Source organism: Terrapene carolina, unplaced genomic scaffold (genome assembly GCF_002925995.2).
Source record: "Terrapene carolina triunguis isolate 2854851 unplaced genomic scaffold, T_m_triunguis-2.0 Scaffold194, whole genome shotgun sequence".
Lineage (NCBI taxonomy): Eukaryota > Metazoa > Chordata > Testudines > Emydidae > Terrapene > Terrapene triunguis.
The window spans coordinates 2979915-2997290 of NW_020664545.1; the positions used below are offsets into that span (position 1 = coordinate 2979915).

At 60.0% G+C, this 17376-nt stretch overlaps 1 protein-coding gene across 1 annotated transcript; it reads left to right on the forward strand.

Moving 5' to 3' along the window:
• The first annotated feature begins 5539 nt into the window (after positions 1-5539).
• PLVAP (plasmalemma vesicle associated protein) lies at positions 5540-16752 on the forward strand. The gene is made up of 6 exons (XM_026654936.2): positions 5540-6047; positions 9606-9702; positions 11983-12629; positions 13975-14143; positions 14739-14829; positions 15774-16752. Exons 1-6 carry the CDS (start codon positions 5667-5669, stop codon positions 15778-15780), a joined length of 1392 nt encoding a protein of 463 aa, XP_026510721.1. The 5' UTR covers positions 5540-5666; the 3' UTR covers positions 15781-16752.
• Positions 16753-17376: the final 624 nt, after the last annotated feature.

Below are 17376 nucleotides of genomic sequence, written 5' to 3' on the forward strand. Positions count from 1 at the left end.
GCGCCCCCTAGCACCGCACTGGGGCCAGCACTGACTCCAAGGGGAGCCCATCTCCTGCTAAACCACCAGCCCCATTCTCTGCAAGACAACCTCCCTCCCCCTGTGCCACACTAGGTGCCTGGGGTCAGCACGGTCGCAGAAGGGAGGGCACCCACTGCTGAACCGCCACGGGCATTTTCTGCTGCTCCCTTGGCCCCCCATCCCAGGCCTAGCGGGGTCTCACCCTGGGTCGCTGCTAAGAGCGGAGGCCCAGGAGTGAAGCTGCGAGTCTGGCTGAGCTGTGTGGAACTACCAGCCTGAGGCAGAATGACCCAGACAATGGCGAGCGAGGGGGGAGCCAGTCTCCTGTCCCAAGGGCGGCTGGGCGGGAGGTGACTCACAGCTGCTATTCCCAGTTCAGGAAGGAAGCAGCGGTAGCTGGCTGACACTGGCCTCAGCAATTACAGACACTTAGCAGCCCCCAGCCAGCCCAGCTGCCTCTGGGTGGGAAGATGCAGGGAACGGAAACCAAGATTGCTGCTGTGGGGTCAATGCCCGGCACGTCTCTGCGCCCCACAGGGAGCCCCTCGTGCACACACGCTGCTACCCCAGGGCTATGGCACCAGGGCAGCCATGCCAGTCGCCCCAGGCAGACACCTCTCCGCACGCCCCGAGCCGCCGCTGGCCCATTCGCTCCGGGTCCGCGCTGTGCCCCTGTGGGCTCTCTAGGGCTGCAGGGATGTAGGTGAGGGCCCAATGCAGCCTACTTCTCCACACGGGAGACCTCAGAACGAAGTCCCACTAGCCCAGCTTCATCCACCAAGGCTCCCCCCCAGCCATGGGCGCACGGGCAATCCCAGCTGTGACTCACCTCCTGCACTATCGCTAGACGGGGTGAATTGGTGTCAGGACCAGTGCTCTGCCCGGCCCACCAGACCTGCGACTCCCCCTGCCTGGCCCAAGCCCTTGGGAGCAGCTGGGCTGAACAGACAGGGCCTGAGAGGCGGCTCCTATAGGTCTGGTGCCCCCCAGCCCCTGCTGCAGAGAACCTCACTCCCCTGCCTCCAGCTGGGGCAGGAATGGGATCGGAATGGTTGCATGGTAATTTGGTAGCACCTGCTTGTGAATGGCCAGCCCCAGAGACCCAGCTACTCCCAGCCCCAAATGGGGCGCTGTGGTCTCTCCGCACCACCCAGTCCTGCCCCCCAGCGGGCGCGCAGCCCTATGCACCTCACAGCCCCAGCTCCAGCTCTGTTCATTCTATCTTCACCCGCTACCCATGGTGCCACCTTCCCAGAACCCACTGGGAGAAGCAGCCCTGGCCCGAGCCTGGTCTCCCACGACCAGGGCCACCCAGAGGATTCAGGGGGCCTGGGGCAAAGTGCGGGAGCGGACATACTCACCGGGCGGCGCTCCGAGTCGGCGGCAGGTCCTTCACTCGCTCCGTGTCTTTGGCAGCACTGAAGGACCCGCCGCCGAAGACCCGGACCACTGCCGGGTAAGTAAAAATTAAAAAGGCACCTCTAGCCAGGAAAGGGATTCTCGGCCAGGGCTCGCGGGGCCCCTGCGGGGCCCGGGGCCTGGGGCAAATTGCCCCACTTGTGTCCCCCCGGGCGGCCCTGCCCACAGCACCCCTGTCTGGGCTGTGCGGCGTCATGTGCTCTAGGTCCTCCACATTCTCCTTGTACCTGAGACCTGCCAGGAGAGGGGACCTCTTGTCTCCTTCAGCCAGGCTACAACTGGGCTCTTTCCTCCCAGTGTGACTCCAACTCGCGGCCTCCTCGCCGCGGCCTCTGGATAAGCCAGGAGACCCAGGGCCCGATGCCCATTGCTGTCCAGAACTTCCATTGGCTTCCCGAGAGCATGCGATGCAGCCGTACCCTGCCCCGTTCCTTCCCTCCAGCCTCCCAGCACTGCGGCTGGACGCCGGCATCCCGACCTTCCTGGAACCACGGAGCCCTCCAGTTCCCACTCCTTCGCTCCGTCCACGCCTTCCCGCTCCCTCCACCGAGCTCCCCGTATGACCTCCCCACTGCGGGGTCACAGACTGCCTCCTCTGCATCTCCTGCCATGTGGGGCAGCCAGACTCCCCGAACCTCTCTGCCCCCCCTGACTGTCCACATCCCCCCTCAAATCCCAGCTGCAAACATCCCCTTCCCAATGGCTTAGGCCTCCTGTGCTGCAATCTGCTCTCACGTCACCTCTGGGCAGTCTGCAGGGTGGATGCTTTGTACAGAACCAAGCCAGGTCCCTGCGTATTTAATGCAAATGGTGCTGCTTCCTTGGCCGGTCCCAGGTGCCTCATCGCACCGAAAATCCCCTTCCTGCCCCATCCTCAGCCACTCAGCCCCTCCTGCTACCCCCACTCACCTCCTGCCTCACCCATGTCTCAGCCACAAATCCAGGCACTCCGCTCCCAGCTCCTTTCCGTGCCCACAAGGGACGCAGGCCGTAGAGTCCATCCCGGCAACGAGGCCTGGGGCGGCTCGCTTGGCTTGGGGCTGTGCCGCCGTTTGCAGTGGGCCTGGCTCGAGGGGCATCTACTCCTGGAATGGGAAGGGGGAGAAACATCACCAACCCAGTGAAGTGCCACCATTCTGATAGCAGGGGTCCTGTGGGACCCTCCCCGCTGGCGGGGTCCCAGAGCCCCAGCTCCAGCCTGAGCCTGGACGTCTACACTGCAGTTTTATAGCCCCGCAGCCTGACCCGGGCCAGTGGCGGGTGTTTGATTGCTGCGTTCCTCCTGCTTTGCTGCAAGATTTTGTGCTGAAAGCGCAAGAGACACAGACTGGCTCCAGGCGGATGTGAAAACGTGAGCCCATTCCCAGCCTGGCTCTGCAGAAATCGGCCCTAGGTTTCTCGGAACAAAATGCCAACCCTGGCAGGTTTCCACTGGTGTCCCATCAGCCGCAGGTGGGAGACAGGCAATGCGGCTCCCGGACAGACTGGCTGGGCAATCAGAGACGTCCACTACCGTCATGTCTACTTTTACCATCTGGCTAAGGGAGCCCTAGTGCCACCGCTGCCCTGCTCAGCACTTGGGACTGGTTTTACATCCCCTCTGATCCGCTGCCCTGAATGGGGGGCAGCAGTGTTGCCCGCCCTAAAGGGCTTGAGGGGACAACAATGGTTTGTTGCCCGGTGTGCTTGGCACCAATAAAGACACCGAGGGGAGAAAGCAAGCCAAGTTTATTTCAGAGCTTTGAAATGGCACTAGGAGACCAGCAGGTTTTAAATTTAGTGCAACAAATACAAACAAATTTTACCTTTTATACTTTAAACTGTTTACATACATTTTTTTGTTTGGCTGTTTTTTTTCTACCCCTTTTTTTTAGACAACTGTTACAATAAGCTTTACATACGCTTGTGAGAAAACTTTTTTAGTTTTTGCGACCTTGAGTTAGACGTTTGCAAACTAACTACCCCTTTTTTTTCCGCTTCTTATTTTTATTATTTTTGCTAGTGTGAGTGAAACTGCAGCCACCTGCTAAAAAGCTGACCTTACATTTTTGCTTTAGCCTGCTTTAGAGCATGTAAGCAGTTAGCGTGAGAGTTTACAAGATGGGGTTTGGGGGTTTAGATAGGCCCAGAGCAAAAGAGTTTTATTGGCACTTTTGGCCTTTTGCTTTTTTGAGTTACCTGGTAGCTATGCCTAGTGGACCCCAACAGCAGCATTTCCTGGGCCTCTCCCAACCTACATCCCAGCAGGTGCCAGATCTGGGGGAGTATCCGGAGAGCGGCAGCTCCCACTGCGAGAGACGCCGCCACCGGTCCCAGCTGTGGGACTGGGGAATCAGCCACACGGGTTCCGAAAATTGGCTACGCACAGTCACTTCGCTTCCACCCTGCCGCCGGTCCCTGCATCCCATGGCTAATCTGACCAGCACCAAACCATTCCTCTGAAAACTAACGGGACGGCCACCCTGTACTCCAGTCACTTTGCACCGGCGTTGCTGGACAATCCAGTCACTGGCTAGAGAAAATTTACCGTTTAGTTAATAAGGAAGAAGACAGCATTCTGCAAGACAGCACGGCCTAGTGGCTAGTGCAGTAGACTGGGACTCAGGAAACCTGCGTTCTAGTCCTGGCTCTGCTCTGTGACTTTGGGCAAGTCACTTCCCCACTCAGTTTCTCTTGCTCCTGCCTTTTGTCTTTTAACAGTATAAGTTCCTTGGGGCAGGGACTCTCTCTGTGCAGCACCAGGCACAGTGGGACCCCTGATCTCAGTCGCGGCCTCTAGTCACTGATGTAATAATAAGAGAAGATGCTTAGGGGCTGCTCTACACGTGAGTTCCTGCTCAGCAAGTCAGGGTGTGAATCTGCAGCTTTCTGGGACCGTCACTGTGCTGTAACAGTGTCCACACGAGATGTTACTGGGCAGCCAACTGGTGCCCTGGAGATTCAGTTACTCGCCGCATAGACAGGCCCTAGGAAGAGACCAAAGAAACCCCACGCGGTAATGAAGGACCTTGACTCTAGCTGCGATTATTGTGCAATGAAAGTGTAAAGCAGCAGATTTTAAATAATCCAGGAGCAACTCAGGCATAATTGGCCTGTGGAACTCTCTGCCACTAGGTAGTACTGAGAGCAAAAGAGCAGAGCAGGATTCTTAAAAAGAGAGATTTCTATGCATCATGAGATCAACCAGAGCTACATTCCAGTGGATAAAAACCGTTAGAAGGGCGAAAAACCCATCTGCTTCAGGGCATAAACAAACCACTGAGCGAGTGGGGTCAGGAGGGAATTTTCCCCCAAGGGCAGGTTTTTCCATAACTGTCCACTAGGGGCTTTCTTGGCCCTTCCTCTGAAGCAATTGGTAGAGACAGGATATGGGACTGGATGGATGGCTATAACTAGAACAGCCCCCCTGTTGACATTGATCCCGGTCCAGCAAAGCACTTAGGTACATGCGTAATTCACCATGCGAGTAGCCCCAGTGATGCCGAGGGGGTGAGTCACGCACTGGCAGTCACACAACGTCTGTTCTGAGCCCTGCCATGCACCACCAAGGGTCACTGGCTCGGGAGATCCCGATTGCTTAGTCTAGTGCAAGTGCCCCCAATGGAAAAACCCCATCGAAGCTAACGCAGGAGGAGATCTTTCCTATACCCTGCAGCGGGGGCATAACCCTCTGTTAATTACACTCTACGGGCTGGCTGAAAGCTTGGGTAGAGGGCTCTCGTTCTCCAGTAAGTCGGATAGGAAGCAGCGGTTTCTAACATTTCCCATAAGGAGAGGAGCTGGCTGGAATCAGAACCAGGGTATTTCCTGTGGAGACCTCAGCCTGCTGGGACGGATTCGGTCAGGAGATTTTCCATCGATTTCACAGAGCCTTAGATCAGGCCCTGTGAGCCCGTCGCAGGGAGCATCCCCCTCGCACACACACAACCCTGCTCCGAAGTAGCAGCTGGGACGTCAGTTGGAGACACACAAGTAAAGCTGGGCGGGCGGCGCGGGGAGTTTCGCCCCGGTCCATGACAGGCTGGGAACAATAGCCCGTGTGGAAACGGCAGCCGTGTTGTGCCAGTGCATCCGGAGAGGCAGGAAGGAGCCAGGCAGGAGGAAATATTAAATAGAGCAATATAAACACTCGGCTGGAGGGGATAAGGGGCGGACGCGCCCCGCCCCACCGCCACTGCCACTGAAAGCGGGGCCAGAGAGCCGGGCGGCAGCAGTGAGCCTGCAACATGGACAAGAACGCCTACGCCATGGCCAAGTTCGGCCTGGAGTCCAGGGACAACCTGATCCCCAAGCGGGACTGTGGCTTCTACATGAAATACATCTTCCTATTCACCTCGGTCATCCAGTTCCTCATCATCCTGGGGCTGGTTCTCTTCATGCTCTACGGCAACGCCCACGCCGGCACCGACACCCACCTGCGGCACCTGGAGGAGCAGGTCCAGGAGCTCTACAGCAAGATGACGCTGCTCAACGCCAAGAACAAAAACCTCACCCAGCAACTCAACGCTACCAGCAAGGAGAAGCTCGGCTGCTTCCAGCAGATGACGGCAACCCAGAAAGAGTTGGAGAAATGCAACGCCACCCTGCGGACCTGCAACGCCGACCTGGTAGGCCTGCCTCGGAGAACCGTGCCCCCGTGCCCCAGCTGTCTGTCCTTCCATCCCTCCCTCCTAGTGTGCGTCTCTCTCACCACCCTAGAACCTAGCGTGTTTTTCTATCTAGCCATCCCTAGACCCTAGGCTGGCTGTCTATCCCCCCACAAAGAACAGAGAGAGCAAGGATCCCCTTGGTCGCAGTCAAGAAATAACAAACACAATGCTGATTTCAGAGCCAAATTCACCCCCAGGGTAATTCGGTGGAATCCCACCATGCCCGGCCCATCCGTCCATCTCTCCTTTCTGCTCAGGGGCTGACCAGGGTGATACGATCCACTGAGGCATGAAGATTCTTTTGCAAGTAGGAAAGTGACCGATTCAAATTTCATCTCCAAATATTCTCATCCCCTGACTGGGGCGCTGCAAATGTTTGTTTTATTAGCGTGGGGAACCTGGGACCACACTACCGAGCATCCTCTCCATAGGGCTTAACTGTAATACTCATAGACGTGATACCACTAAGCAGGGGAAATTCAGAATTTTAAGAGCGATCTCTTCTTGAGAGTGCTGTGCATTGTTAAACATCTGTCATGCTCCACCCCAGAGGTGGCAGCATTTCAATGGTGGTGGGTGAAATTACTCCTCTATCATTTCTCCATTCTTACCATGCTCATTGGAGGAGTTTCTTAACACTTCTCTATTGCTCATTAGCTAGGCAGAGAATTGGAAAATGGAATTATTTTTTGTAAAAAGCCAAGGTGCTTTTCATTTTGCAGCTTTCCGATAGAAACGCTGATTCAAAAGTTTCCGTGAAAATTCTTATATGTTCAGTTTCTTGGTCTTGAGCTTCCCCCCCGAAAAAGGAGAACTCAAAGCCACAAAACCCTATTTTATGGTTTGTTGTTGGGTTTCTGTTGAAAATGTTTGTTTTCTAACAAAGGTCGATTTTGGAGCAAAGGAAAAAAAAAGTTTTGTTGGAAAAATGTTAGCTCCTTTTGGGTGCCCACGGGGTAATTACCTCCTGCAGCTGTTCTGACGCCCAGAGCGTGACCGCACCCTCCTGCGCCCTCAGGGTCTGCGCCACGCTCAGGCCTTAAAGACGCAATTTTCTCTCCTTTGAGTGTAGAACAAAACCCAGACTGTTTTTCTTTAACTTCTCATAAAAACCAGCACCAAGATCGGCTTTACTCAGAGCCTCAAGCTCTCCTGTCTCTCCATCTTAGGTTCTTATATGACCCTGCGCCTCACCCCCCCCCCCCGTGGAAGTGCTTTTGTCCACATTCTATAGATGGGGAAACTAAGGCATAGAGAGGCTACGGGTCTGTCTCTGTTGCAATTAGACACCCACCCCGGCCCGCGCCAGCTGACCTGGGCTAAGGGGCTCTTTATTTGCAGCGTAGATGGTTCAGGCTCCCCCATCGCAGGGTCCTAGAGCCCAGGCACCAGCCCGAATGTCTGCACCACCGCTGAAAAGCCCCTTCGCCTGAGCCAGCAGGCACGAACCAGCCCAGACATTCCCCAGATGACTTAGCCAAAGTCTGTGCCTGAGCAGGGAATTGAACCCACAGCTCCCAAGCATGGTCTCTGCAGGTCCAGGTTAAGCAGCACCGGCCCTTGCTGTAGCTGGTCTGGGGCTAACACCCAGAGTGAATCCATGGGGCTGTCAATCCGGCACCTTTAACCAATGCTAAAGACACATACACACAATTCCATTTATGGGCCAGATTCTCAGCTGTGTTGAAGCCAGGGGAGCCAGACCAATTTCCACCAGCCGTTTGTCCATTGATTTTTACATGTAAGCACAACAGTCACTATCCGACACATTTCACAATCACACCGGACACTGGGCTAGGGACTCCTAAATATTCACCTTTGCCAAGAGCTGCTTTAGCGTCCGACAAGGCAAGGAATCGCGCAGCAAGGCCCTGGCACGGGTTTGCTCTGAACCGGGAAACGGAAAACTCACTTTGCCAGAAATTAGAACCCGCTGGGAAAATCTCAGGTTCTGGATTGAGGGCAGCGTTCAAGCCATTTGCGAATGCAGGTTCTGTTTGGTGCCAGCCACATGCTGGGCTGCTGCAGAAGTTTTCAATCCGTTCCCCACTCGTCTCGGCACGTGGGCGAGAACGCCTTTCAAACCGAGTTTGGAGGATTTGATTAGTGCTGGATTCCAGCTCGTTACAAGTGTGGGGGGGGAATTCGCTTAAATGGATCGGGGGGCTGGGAGGCACTTGCGAAACTCAACATCGTCTTGCAAACCCCATCACACCCAATGCAAAAGTCTCCCAGGTTTCCCTGGTCCCAGGCTCCCCCCCGCAGCGTCTCATTCCATCCCGTGAGCTATTCGGAAGAGGACAAAGAGTCCATGCCTCTTTCAGAAGCACAAACGGGGTCACAGCATTGACTGAGCAATTCTACAGAACTACCGCCAGTGAATCCTGCTTCCCAGAGACGGGGCTGAGCCAGATCTGGATCCACCAAGTTCACTGGGGAGCTTGGATCCAGGATTTTGGCTCAGGTCTTCTTATAAAGACCTCGTGTACTGACCATAACGTGTCCTGATTCGCTGGGGCGCTGAGCACCCCACAACTCCTAGGGATGAGCGAGACCTAGAGCTCAGCACCTCTGAACAGGAGAAATGAGTCAGGGGGATTCTTTAGTTACCGAGCACGGTCTGGTATGTTGCAACATTCCTGTTTCATCAATGAACATTTCTCTCCTTCCGTCCATCTGTCTCTCCCCGCTCCCTAGTGATCAGACAAACAGACTCACAGGGACTTCCTGCAAAGTTCCACAATGGTTTAGACAGACACCCCAGAGCAGAATACAGAGACAGGCTTGGAGCTTGGAGCTTTGCCAGTGCCAGCACTTGAGGAAAGCGAATGCGCCCAATGATTCACCCACAGCCTTTATCCCACTGCAGATCCTACTGCTGAACGCACAACTCACACCACACTGGGGGGAAACCAGTCAGGGAACCAGCAGGCCAGAGATTACTGGCTCGTCTCCCCTGGTCACTTTGCACTGGATTCTTCTTCCTCTGAGCTAACAACCCTTCGCCTTTCGTCGGCTCCTTCCACCCAAGTTTCACCTCTCACATTCTCTGTTCAAATGTGTTCTGGGCAGCAGGAGCAGCTGGTCTGCGCAAAGCCACACAGCAGCAGCCTGGCACAACGGGTCAAGCGTCTACCCTCAGGAATGGAATCACGGGGGGGGTGGGGGATGCAAATCAGGACTGAGGGGCACTGGCAGACCCGTGTGTAAGGTGAGCCCAGGGCTGGGATAACAGGGGGCTGCGAGTCAGGACTGAGGGGCACCAGCAGGGCAGGAATGTTCACGAGGAAGCAGTTTCCACAGTCCATGTCTAGACAATGCCCCCCCCCCCGCCCCTTTGTCTCCAGGAGTGCCCATGTTCCTCACCGTTCTGCAAAGGGAGAGCGGCCAATTCCCTTCCTACATCTCTGCCGCCCTCCCAGGAATTGCCTGGGCATGGCTCCCCCGGTGCCGTGGTGGCCACGTGTCCCTTGCGGCAGGGAAGCTCTGACGCTCCGTCCCCCGTTCTCTCCCCAGGTCCAGTGCCAGAACATGTTGATCTACGCCCAGTACTACAAGCTGATGGCGGAGGAAAGCTCCAGGAACATGAACATCCTGAACATCACCTGCTACGGTGGGTGAGAGCTCCCTGCTCCTCTCCCTCCCCTGCCCAGCTCAGTCCCACTGGTGTTGGTGGAGTCATGTCAGGGCCAGGCGGGGTCCCCGCAGGCTGTCCATGGCGTGGATGCAACCAGCCCCCAACACCCCAGGCAGCGGGGAACTGCCTGATCCTGCTCACTGCACCTGCTTGAGGTCAGAGATTCTGGCCTGCTTCCCCCTGACAGCACTGGGGCTGGTCATCATGCACGTCCTCCCCCAGGCAGTGGGGCACCTGGGGCTCCAGGGAGGCCCGTGGTGAGCAGGAAGGTCACATGGCAGCATTGTGGTGCTCACTGTTGCGGAGAGTGGGGTGCAAACCGTACTTCGTCCGGGCTGCGGGAGCAGGGGCCCTCCTGGCCCCAGTTGGAGTCCCTGGGCCGCCCTCCCCAATCCCCCCCATTTTATCTGCAGATAATTTTAGCTTTGTAGGACCTGATCCCAACCCAGGGTTGTCAACTTTCTACTCACACAAAACCAAACACCCTTGCCCCGCCCCTCCTCCGAGGCCCCGCCCCTCCTCACTCCACTCACCCCCCCCCCCGTCGCTCATTTTCACTGGACTGGCTCAGGGGGTTGGGGTGTGGGAAGGGGGTGAGTGAGGATTCCGTCTGGGGGTGCAGGCTCTGGGGTGGGGCTGGGGATGATGGGTTTGGGGTGCAGGAGGGTGCTCTAGGCTGGCCTGAGGGGGATCAGGGCTGTGGCAGGGGGTTGGGGCACAGAAGTGGGTATGGGCTCTAGGCTGGGGGGGCAGGTTCCAGGCTGGGGCCAGAAATGAGGGGTTCATGGTGCAAGAGGGGGCTCTGGGGTGGGGCAGGGGGTTGGGGTATGTGGGGGGTGAGCGCTCTGGCTGGGGGTGCAGGCTCTGGGGTGAGGCCAAGGGGTTTGGAGGGCGGGGGGGGGGATCAGGGCTGTGGCAGGGGATTGGGGCACAGGAAGGGGTGACGGGTGCAGGCTCCAGGCAGCGCTGACCTCAGGCAGCTCCCGGAAGCAGCGGCACGTCCCCCCTCCGGCTGCGCCTTGGAAGCGCGGCCAGGTGGCTCTGCGTGCTGCCCTGTCCACAGGCACCGCCCCGCAGCGCCCACTGGCCGCGGTTCCTATGGCCAGGAGCCAGAGGGGGGACGTGCCGCTGCTTCTCGGAGCTGCACAGAGCCACGGCAGGCAGGGAGCCGGCCTCAGCCCGGGCAGCAGTGCTGACTAGAGCCGCCAGGTTCCCTTTTCCAACGGGCACCAGGCGATTCTATCCCAACCACCCCATTCCTGCTGGGATCAGTGGGGTCCCCCTGCCACGTGGGAGCAGGGTGCGGTATTGAACCGGGGGCACCCCAACGTGGCCCCCCTGGATTTCTGCCCCACTCAGCACTGCTAACCCCGAGAGTTCAGACATCAGGAGTCGGACCCCACGAGATCACCAGTGAGCTGCTAGTTACCCACACCCCAGAGCCTAATGACTTAATCCTCATCCCCCTCCCACATCTGCCCCTCCCCCAGCCCAGCAATTAATTCTGCACACACCCATCACAGCTGCTCCTTACCCCCAATCTCACGCCTCTGCTCCTGGAGCTCCAGGGCTCTTCACCTGCCCCCTCCTTGTTGGAGGGGGGAGCAGACTGACTTATTGTTCACGGGGGGGGGACAGAGCCACCCTGAGCTGCTGGGCTCTTCCTGTCCCCTCCCCTCCTGTGAGAATGGTGTTGGCTGTTCCTTCACCCTCCCTCCCCTATCCAAAAACTCCCCTGGGCTTCTGGGAGCGGGGAGGAGGTTGCTCTACCTGCCTCTTGCAGCAGCTGTGATTGGCTGCTCTTCCCCAGGAGTCCCGCCCCTACAGCAGGGCTGACTCCAGTGGGGGGATTGGGTGCAGGGAGGGCAAACTGAGAGGATGGGGTGCTGTGGGAGGGGGAACCAGGGCATTTGGGTGCAGGGAATGGGGGTGCTAGGGGAGAAGGGTCTGGGGGGACTGGGTGCAGGGGATGGGGGTGCTGAGGGAAGAGGGTTCAGGGGATGGGGGTGCTGGGATAGGAGGGTCCAGGGGGATTGGGTGCAGGGGATGAGGGTGCTGGGGATGGGGGTGCTGGAGGGGATTGGGTGCAGGAGATGGGAAAGGAGGATGCAGGGGAGGGGGTGCTAGGGGAGGAGGGTCTGGGGGGGATTGGGTGTAGGGGATGGGGGGGACGGGGGAGTAGAGGGCAGGCGAGCCGGATCCCAGGGGGACGTCACCCCATCGGCCCAACCCCTGCCTTGTCCTCTCCCGGCACAGCCGAGAAGCTGAGCCTGCGGGAGGCCCGGGACCGGCTGGTGCGGGAGGCCCAGCAGCAGCGGGAGAACTGCTCGCAGGTGACGGAGAAGCTGAAGCAGGCGGCCATCAGTGCCAACAGTGAGCGGGAGCTCTGCCGGCAGGAGACCATCCGCCTGCGGGCACAGTACAGCGGGCAGAGCCTGGGGCAGAACCAGTGCTGCAGCCTGGGGGAGAAGATGCTGGGCGAGTTCCAGAACATCCATCAGACCCTCCAGGGGAAATTGGGGACCCTCCCATCCTACTCGCCCAGCAGCTGCACCACTCTGAGCCAGCAGCTGAACTCGCAGCTCAAGACGCTGGGGGACAAGCTGCAGCAGGAGGTGCGGACCCAGGCGCAGGAGAACGGGCGGCTGCAGGGCGAGAAGCTGCTCAGCGAGGCGAACCTGCAGGACTGCAGGCAGCAGTGCAACAGGGAGACCCAGCAGCACCAGCAGCAGCTGCAGGCGCTGCAGGCTGTCTGCGACGCCGAGGCCACGCGGAGCTACCAGGAGAAGCAGACGCTGACGGAGGAGAAGGGGCACCTGAACCAGCAGCTGCAGGAGAAGAACAAGCTTCTTGCCCAGGCAGAGGCCACGAAGGCCCAACTGGAGAGCTGCAGGAGGGCAAAGGTGAGGGGGCCCCAGGCTGCCGTCGGTCCGCGCCCACGTCCGTCCTGAGGCGGGGGGCGGGGAGGTGCGCACCTCCTGGTGGGTACATAGGAACGTGCCCACAAATCCAGCCTGCCATCTGGGCATGTTCAGCCCTCCGGGTGTTTGTCTGTTCATTAGGGTTGCCAGGCGCCCGGAACGCCCGGTCGAAAAGGGATCCTGGCGGCGGTGCCGGCTGGGCTGTTAAAAGTCCGGTGGGCGGCGCAGCGGGGGCCTGGGGCTAAGGCAGGCTCCATGTCTGCCCTGGCTCTGTGTGGCTCCCGGGAAGCAGCCGCCAGATCCCTGCAGCCCCTAGGCGCATGGGCGGCCGGGGAGGCTCCACGCCCTGCCCCGAGGGCCGGCTCCGCAGCTTCCATTGGCTGGGAACCACAACCAATGACAGTGGCGCCTGTGGGCATGAGAGCAGCACATGGAGCCTCCCTGGCCACCGCCCATGCATCTTGGGGCTGCAGGGACCTGGCGGCTGCTTCCCGGGAGCCATGGTAAGCACCACCAGGACCCCAAACCCCTTCCAACAACCCAACCCCCTGCCCCAGCCCGGAGTCCCCTCCCACACCCAAACTCCCTTCCGGAGCCCGCACCCTGTACCACCTCCCCACAGCCCCCAACACTCCCTGTCCCAGCCAGGAGCCCCCCCTTCACCCCAAACTCCACATCCCCAGCCCCACCCCTGAGCCTGCACCCCCGCCGGAGCCCACACCCAACCCCCTGCCCGGAGTCCCCTCATGCACCCCAGTACCCTCACCCCCCTCCCGCACCCTGCCCCAGCCTGGTGAAAGTGAGTGAGGGTGGGGGAGAGCGAGCGAGGGAGAGGAGATGCAGCGAGCAGGGGTGGGGCCTCGGGAAGGGCCAGGGCAGGGGGTTCGGTTTTGTGCCATTAGAAAGTTGGCAGCCCTATTGTTCATCCATTGATGTCCTCGTAGGTTGGGGGGGTGGGTAGATAGTGTGTTTATCCCCCCTGGCACCCTCCTCCCCACATACCCACCCTGGAGCAGATCCCCCAAGCCGTACGACTCCCGCAAGGCCTCTGGGCTGCTTGCTGGCTCATGGGGGGGCCCCAGGGCCAGGGCAGCGCATAGCAGGGGACAGAGGCCTTCCCCCCAACCTCCTCCAGGCACATCTTTGCCAGGAGTCAGCCAGGGAGGGTCTCCCCCGTTCCTTCCGGTCCGTGCACATCACCGGCTGGTGCCGAGTGGGCAGAGCAAAGCGTTCCGGGTTGCACACGTGCTGGCTCTTGTGGGTGACTCCGTGGCCGGCAGCTGAGCTCCAGGCCCCGCTAGCCAGCGTGACTCTCCTCTCATTACAGGGCAGTGCTTGGAACCCAGGCCTGAGAAATCCTAGCAACCCCGGGACCTTCGGGAACCCCGGGACCTTCGGGAATCCAGGGACACTGGGGAACCCTGGGACGTTCGGGAACCCCGGGACGTTCGGGAACCCAGGGACACTGGGGAATCCCGGGACGTTCGGGAACACTGGTGAGTGCCCGTGCGAGGAAGGGCAAAAGGCAGGTGTCCAGATGCCTTCCCAGACTGGCCTGTAGCTTTGGCAGGTGGCGCCAGCCCCTGGAGCTGGCCTGTGGGCCCAACCCTCACCCACTTTCCTAGCCCTGCTCTGAGAAACCCCAGCCCCACCTCCACCCTCAACATCTATCGCGAACGAAACCCTGCAGCGTTGGTGAGGCCGGTGCCACGGAGGAAGCGGCAGGGAGATTTCCACCCCCCACAGCTCTGCCGCTGCCCCCCCCCCCGTCCTGACCCACCACAGCCCCTTGGGCTCCCTAGCACCTTTGTGCATGAACGTCATTCCCAACCTGGAGCCATTATACAGCAGCCCCAGACAAGGCCTGCGTGCAGCGGGGGGATGAGGGTGCTCCTTGCTGGGCCATCGGCACGCCGAGCCAGACCCCCTTGTGTTCCTGCCCTGCCAGGGGCCCCGTGTCCTAGATTCCTCCAGGAGCGGTGAGGCCAGCCCAGGACTGGGGGCTTGTGAGGGGGGAGGGAGGCCCCTTCCCTTGCACATACGGGCAGTAGATTCCAGCCAAGAGACCTCTGGTGCTTCTCCCCCTGTTAGACAGAGCCAGCCTGGATGAAATCAGAAAGCGAATCCTGGAGGCGGCCAAGCTGTCCAACCAGTTCCCCCCAAAACCCGTGGCGCAGCCCAGGTAAGGAGCGAAGGGCAAGGCAGGTTGGGGTATCCCCTGCATGAGCACTCTGAGCAACCTTTCACAGGAGCTGTCCCTCTAGCATTCCCCCCCCCCCGATATTAAAGCAGACCATTGGCCCCTCATGGCCAGTAGCCTGCCTCTAGCACTGGCCGAAGCTTCCCCTTTTCACTAGTGTGCCTGGTTGATTGTGCAGTACAGTCTGTGTGTGTCTAGAACCCTTCCTGACCCGTCACACCCTGAAGCATGAGAGTTGGGGTCAGGCAGCATCTGGCCTCACCCTGCTGCTCAGTTAAGAAGCCCCATGAGTAGACTCCGTCGCGGCGTAAAGCAGCTGGCATGTGGGTGGAGCGTGGGATAGAACTAACGTCTCTTGCTGGCTGCGCTCAAAGAGCATTTCCTGGGGGTCGGGGCACAGAGCTCCTGTTTCACAGCGATGCTCACCTGCCCCCTGGGGGCAACGTGGAGGGAGGGGTCGTTAGCGTTTACAAGGCAAGGCGCTGGGGGCCAAGAGCAAAGCATGTATTGCAGGCGCTGTTATTGTGCAGTAGTGCAGGGGGTCGCTGGGACGCCGTGAGGGGGGAGGAGCGTGGGATCAGACCCCCACGGAGCATTTCCTGAGCGGCTTGGGGTGGGGGGTGGGGCCTTGTACAGTAGCTGGCAATACCGAGTCTGGCCAGTGACTCCAGCGGGCACAGGATCGGGCCCTTTGTTTACTGGAGACGGGCTAGCCTGGGGCCATGAGAACCTGCCCAAGCCCAGCAGCAGCCTGTCTGGGCTCTTTGATGGGGGCAGAGGGCAGGGGCCCCGGGATATCCTGGGGCAGCAGGATACCACCGCGGTCGGCGGCTTCCTCGCAGGGCAGGAACCCGGGCGCGGCCACTCGGGCGGCGTGTGAGCGGCGTTAGCGCCGACCTTTCTCACTGTTTTCTTTTCCACGCCAGCGGCTAACGAGAGAGCAAGGCCATGGGGAGCAGAGGCCGGGAGCTGAGCTGGAGGAAACGCAACTTGATTGGCAAGAAACTTCGGAGACTGAGCTGGTGCACGGCCTGAAATCGCTCTCGCTCACACAGACAGACACGCCAGGGCAGAGACTTACAGCCAGGCGCAAACACATACATGTGAATCTCCCCCACCCACACAGCTGCAATCCATCTTACAGCCCGCCCCCAGCTCCAATCTCTCGCGCACACACACACTTGGCCAGACTCTGATCGCCCAGCTCACGCTCACCCCAGACACACACACCCTCTCTGGGCCTCCCCCTCCCGCCCCTTATTCCTGGTCCAGTTACCCCTGGTTCGCCAGCCCCGGAAGCTGGGTGTGCTGGCGGGAGGGGAGCTCATGCTGATCTCGCTCTTTGGCAGCCCCCCCCTCCGACTTGTAGCCCTTTGGGTGGGGGGGTCTAGCCAGACCTGGCAGCACGGCACAGGCCCACCCCGGGGTGGGGGAGGACCATGGCTCCCTCTGTCTGACCCCACTAACTCTCTGGGCTTTACTCACCCTCACTATCCCTGCTGAGATCCCCTCTGTCCTCCCACCCCTGGGCCTGACCCCTGCTCCAGCCTCACCCCCGCCCTCCTCCAGCCACTCATGCATCCCTGCCCAGACCTCAAGCCCCTGGTCTGCTCAGGCTCCGCGGCTCCAACACCCCTCCAGTCCTGCAGCCCTTTCCCCAGCCTTTTGCCGGTGGGGCCCTTGCAGCTCACCCCATCCCAGGGAGGTTAGACCCTGGGGCCCTGCCCAATGCCACAGCCCAGGGGGTGCAGGATCTGCCATGAATATGAACGCAGGGCTAGGAGGCGAAGGGGAACCGCCGGGGCGGCTCCGGCCTCTCTCGCTGATTAGCCGAGCGATGCGGCGGAGGCTCATGGCGCTTTGCTGTAATTCTTCCACTCCGCACTGAATACACGCCTGACGGCAGCCCGGCCTGGGTGTTGCGTGCTTTGTTCCGCCCGCTGGCCAGCCGGTCACGGGGGGCTGGGCAGGGAGTCGGGGGTGGGACCCGGTGGGTCTGCTTCCGCTCTCGCTGACCCTGGCCCAAGCGGAGTCCCCTGCCCTGGGCCAAGGCTGGGGACTCGGAAGGTCCTGGTGGGCCCCTGTGCAGCAGGGGGGCTGGGGGTGTGTGTGGGGGTGACGGTAGGTAGGGGGCTGGGTTCCCAAAGGGGCTTTTGCCCCAGAGTTCGGAAGAGGACAGGAGAATTGGGGGAGGGGGCAGGGGACACACGTCCCCCTGTGCCTCATCTCTTCTGCCACCCCCCAACCTGCCCTGTCCACCAAGGCCATCAGCTGCTGTTCTGAGTCAACTCCCCCTGCCTTGGGCCCAGCCACCGCCCGCGTCCCCGAAGCCCCCGGGCAAGCGGTGCCGAGGAGTCTGGGTGGCTGCGAGCGGGGCCCAGATCTCGAGCCGACGGGGAACGTCCCGTTCTGGCCGCCCCGGAGGAAGGGACTGACAGGTGCCGCAGGAAGAGCCAGGCCAAGCTGGGACCCAAACAAAGAAACCTTGAAGCCCGTTCCCAGAACTGCAGGGGGCAGGATCCAAGCCCG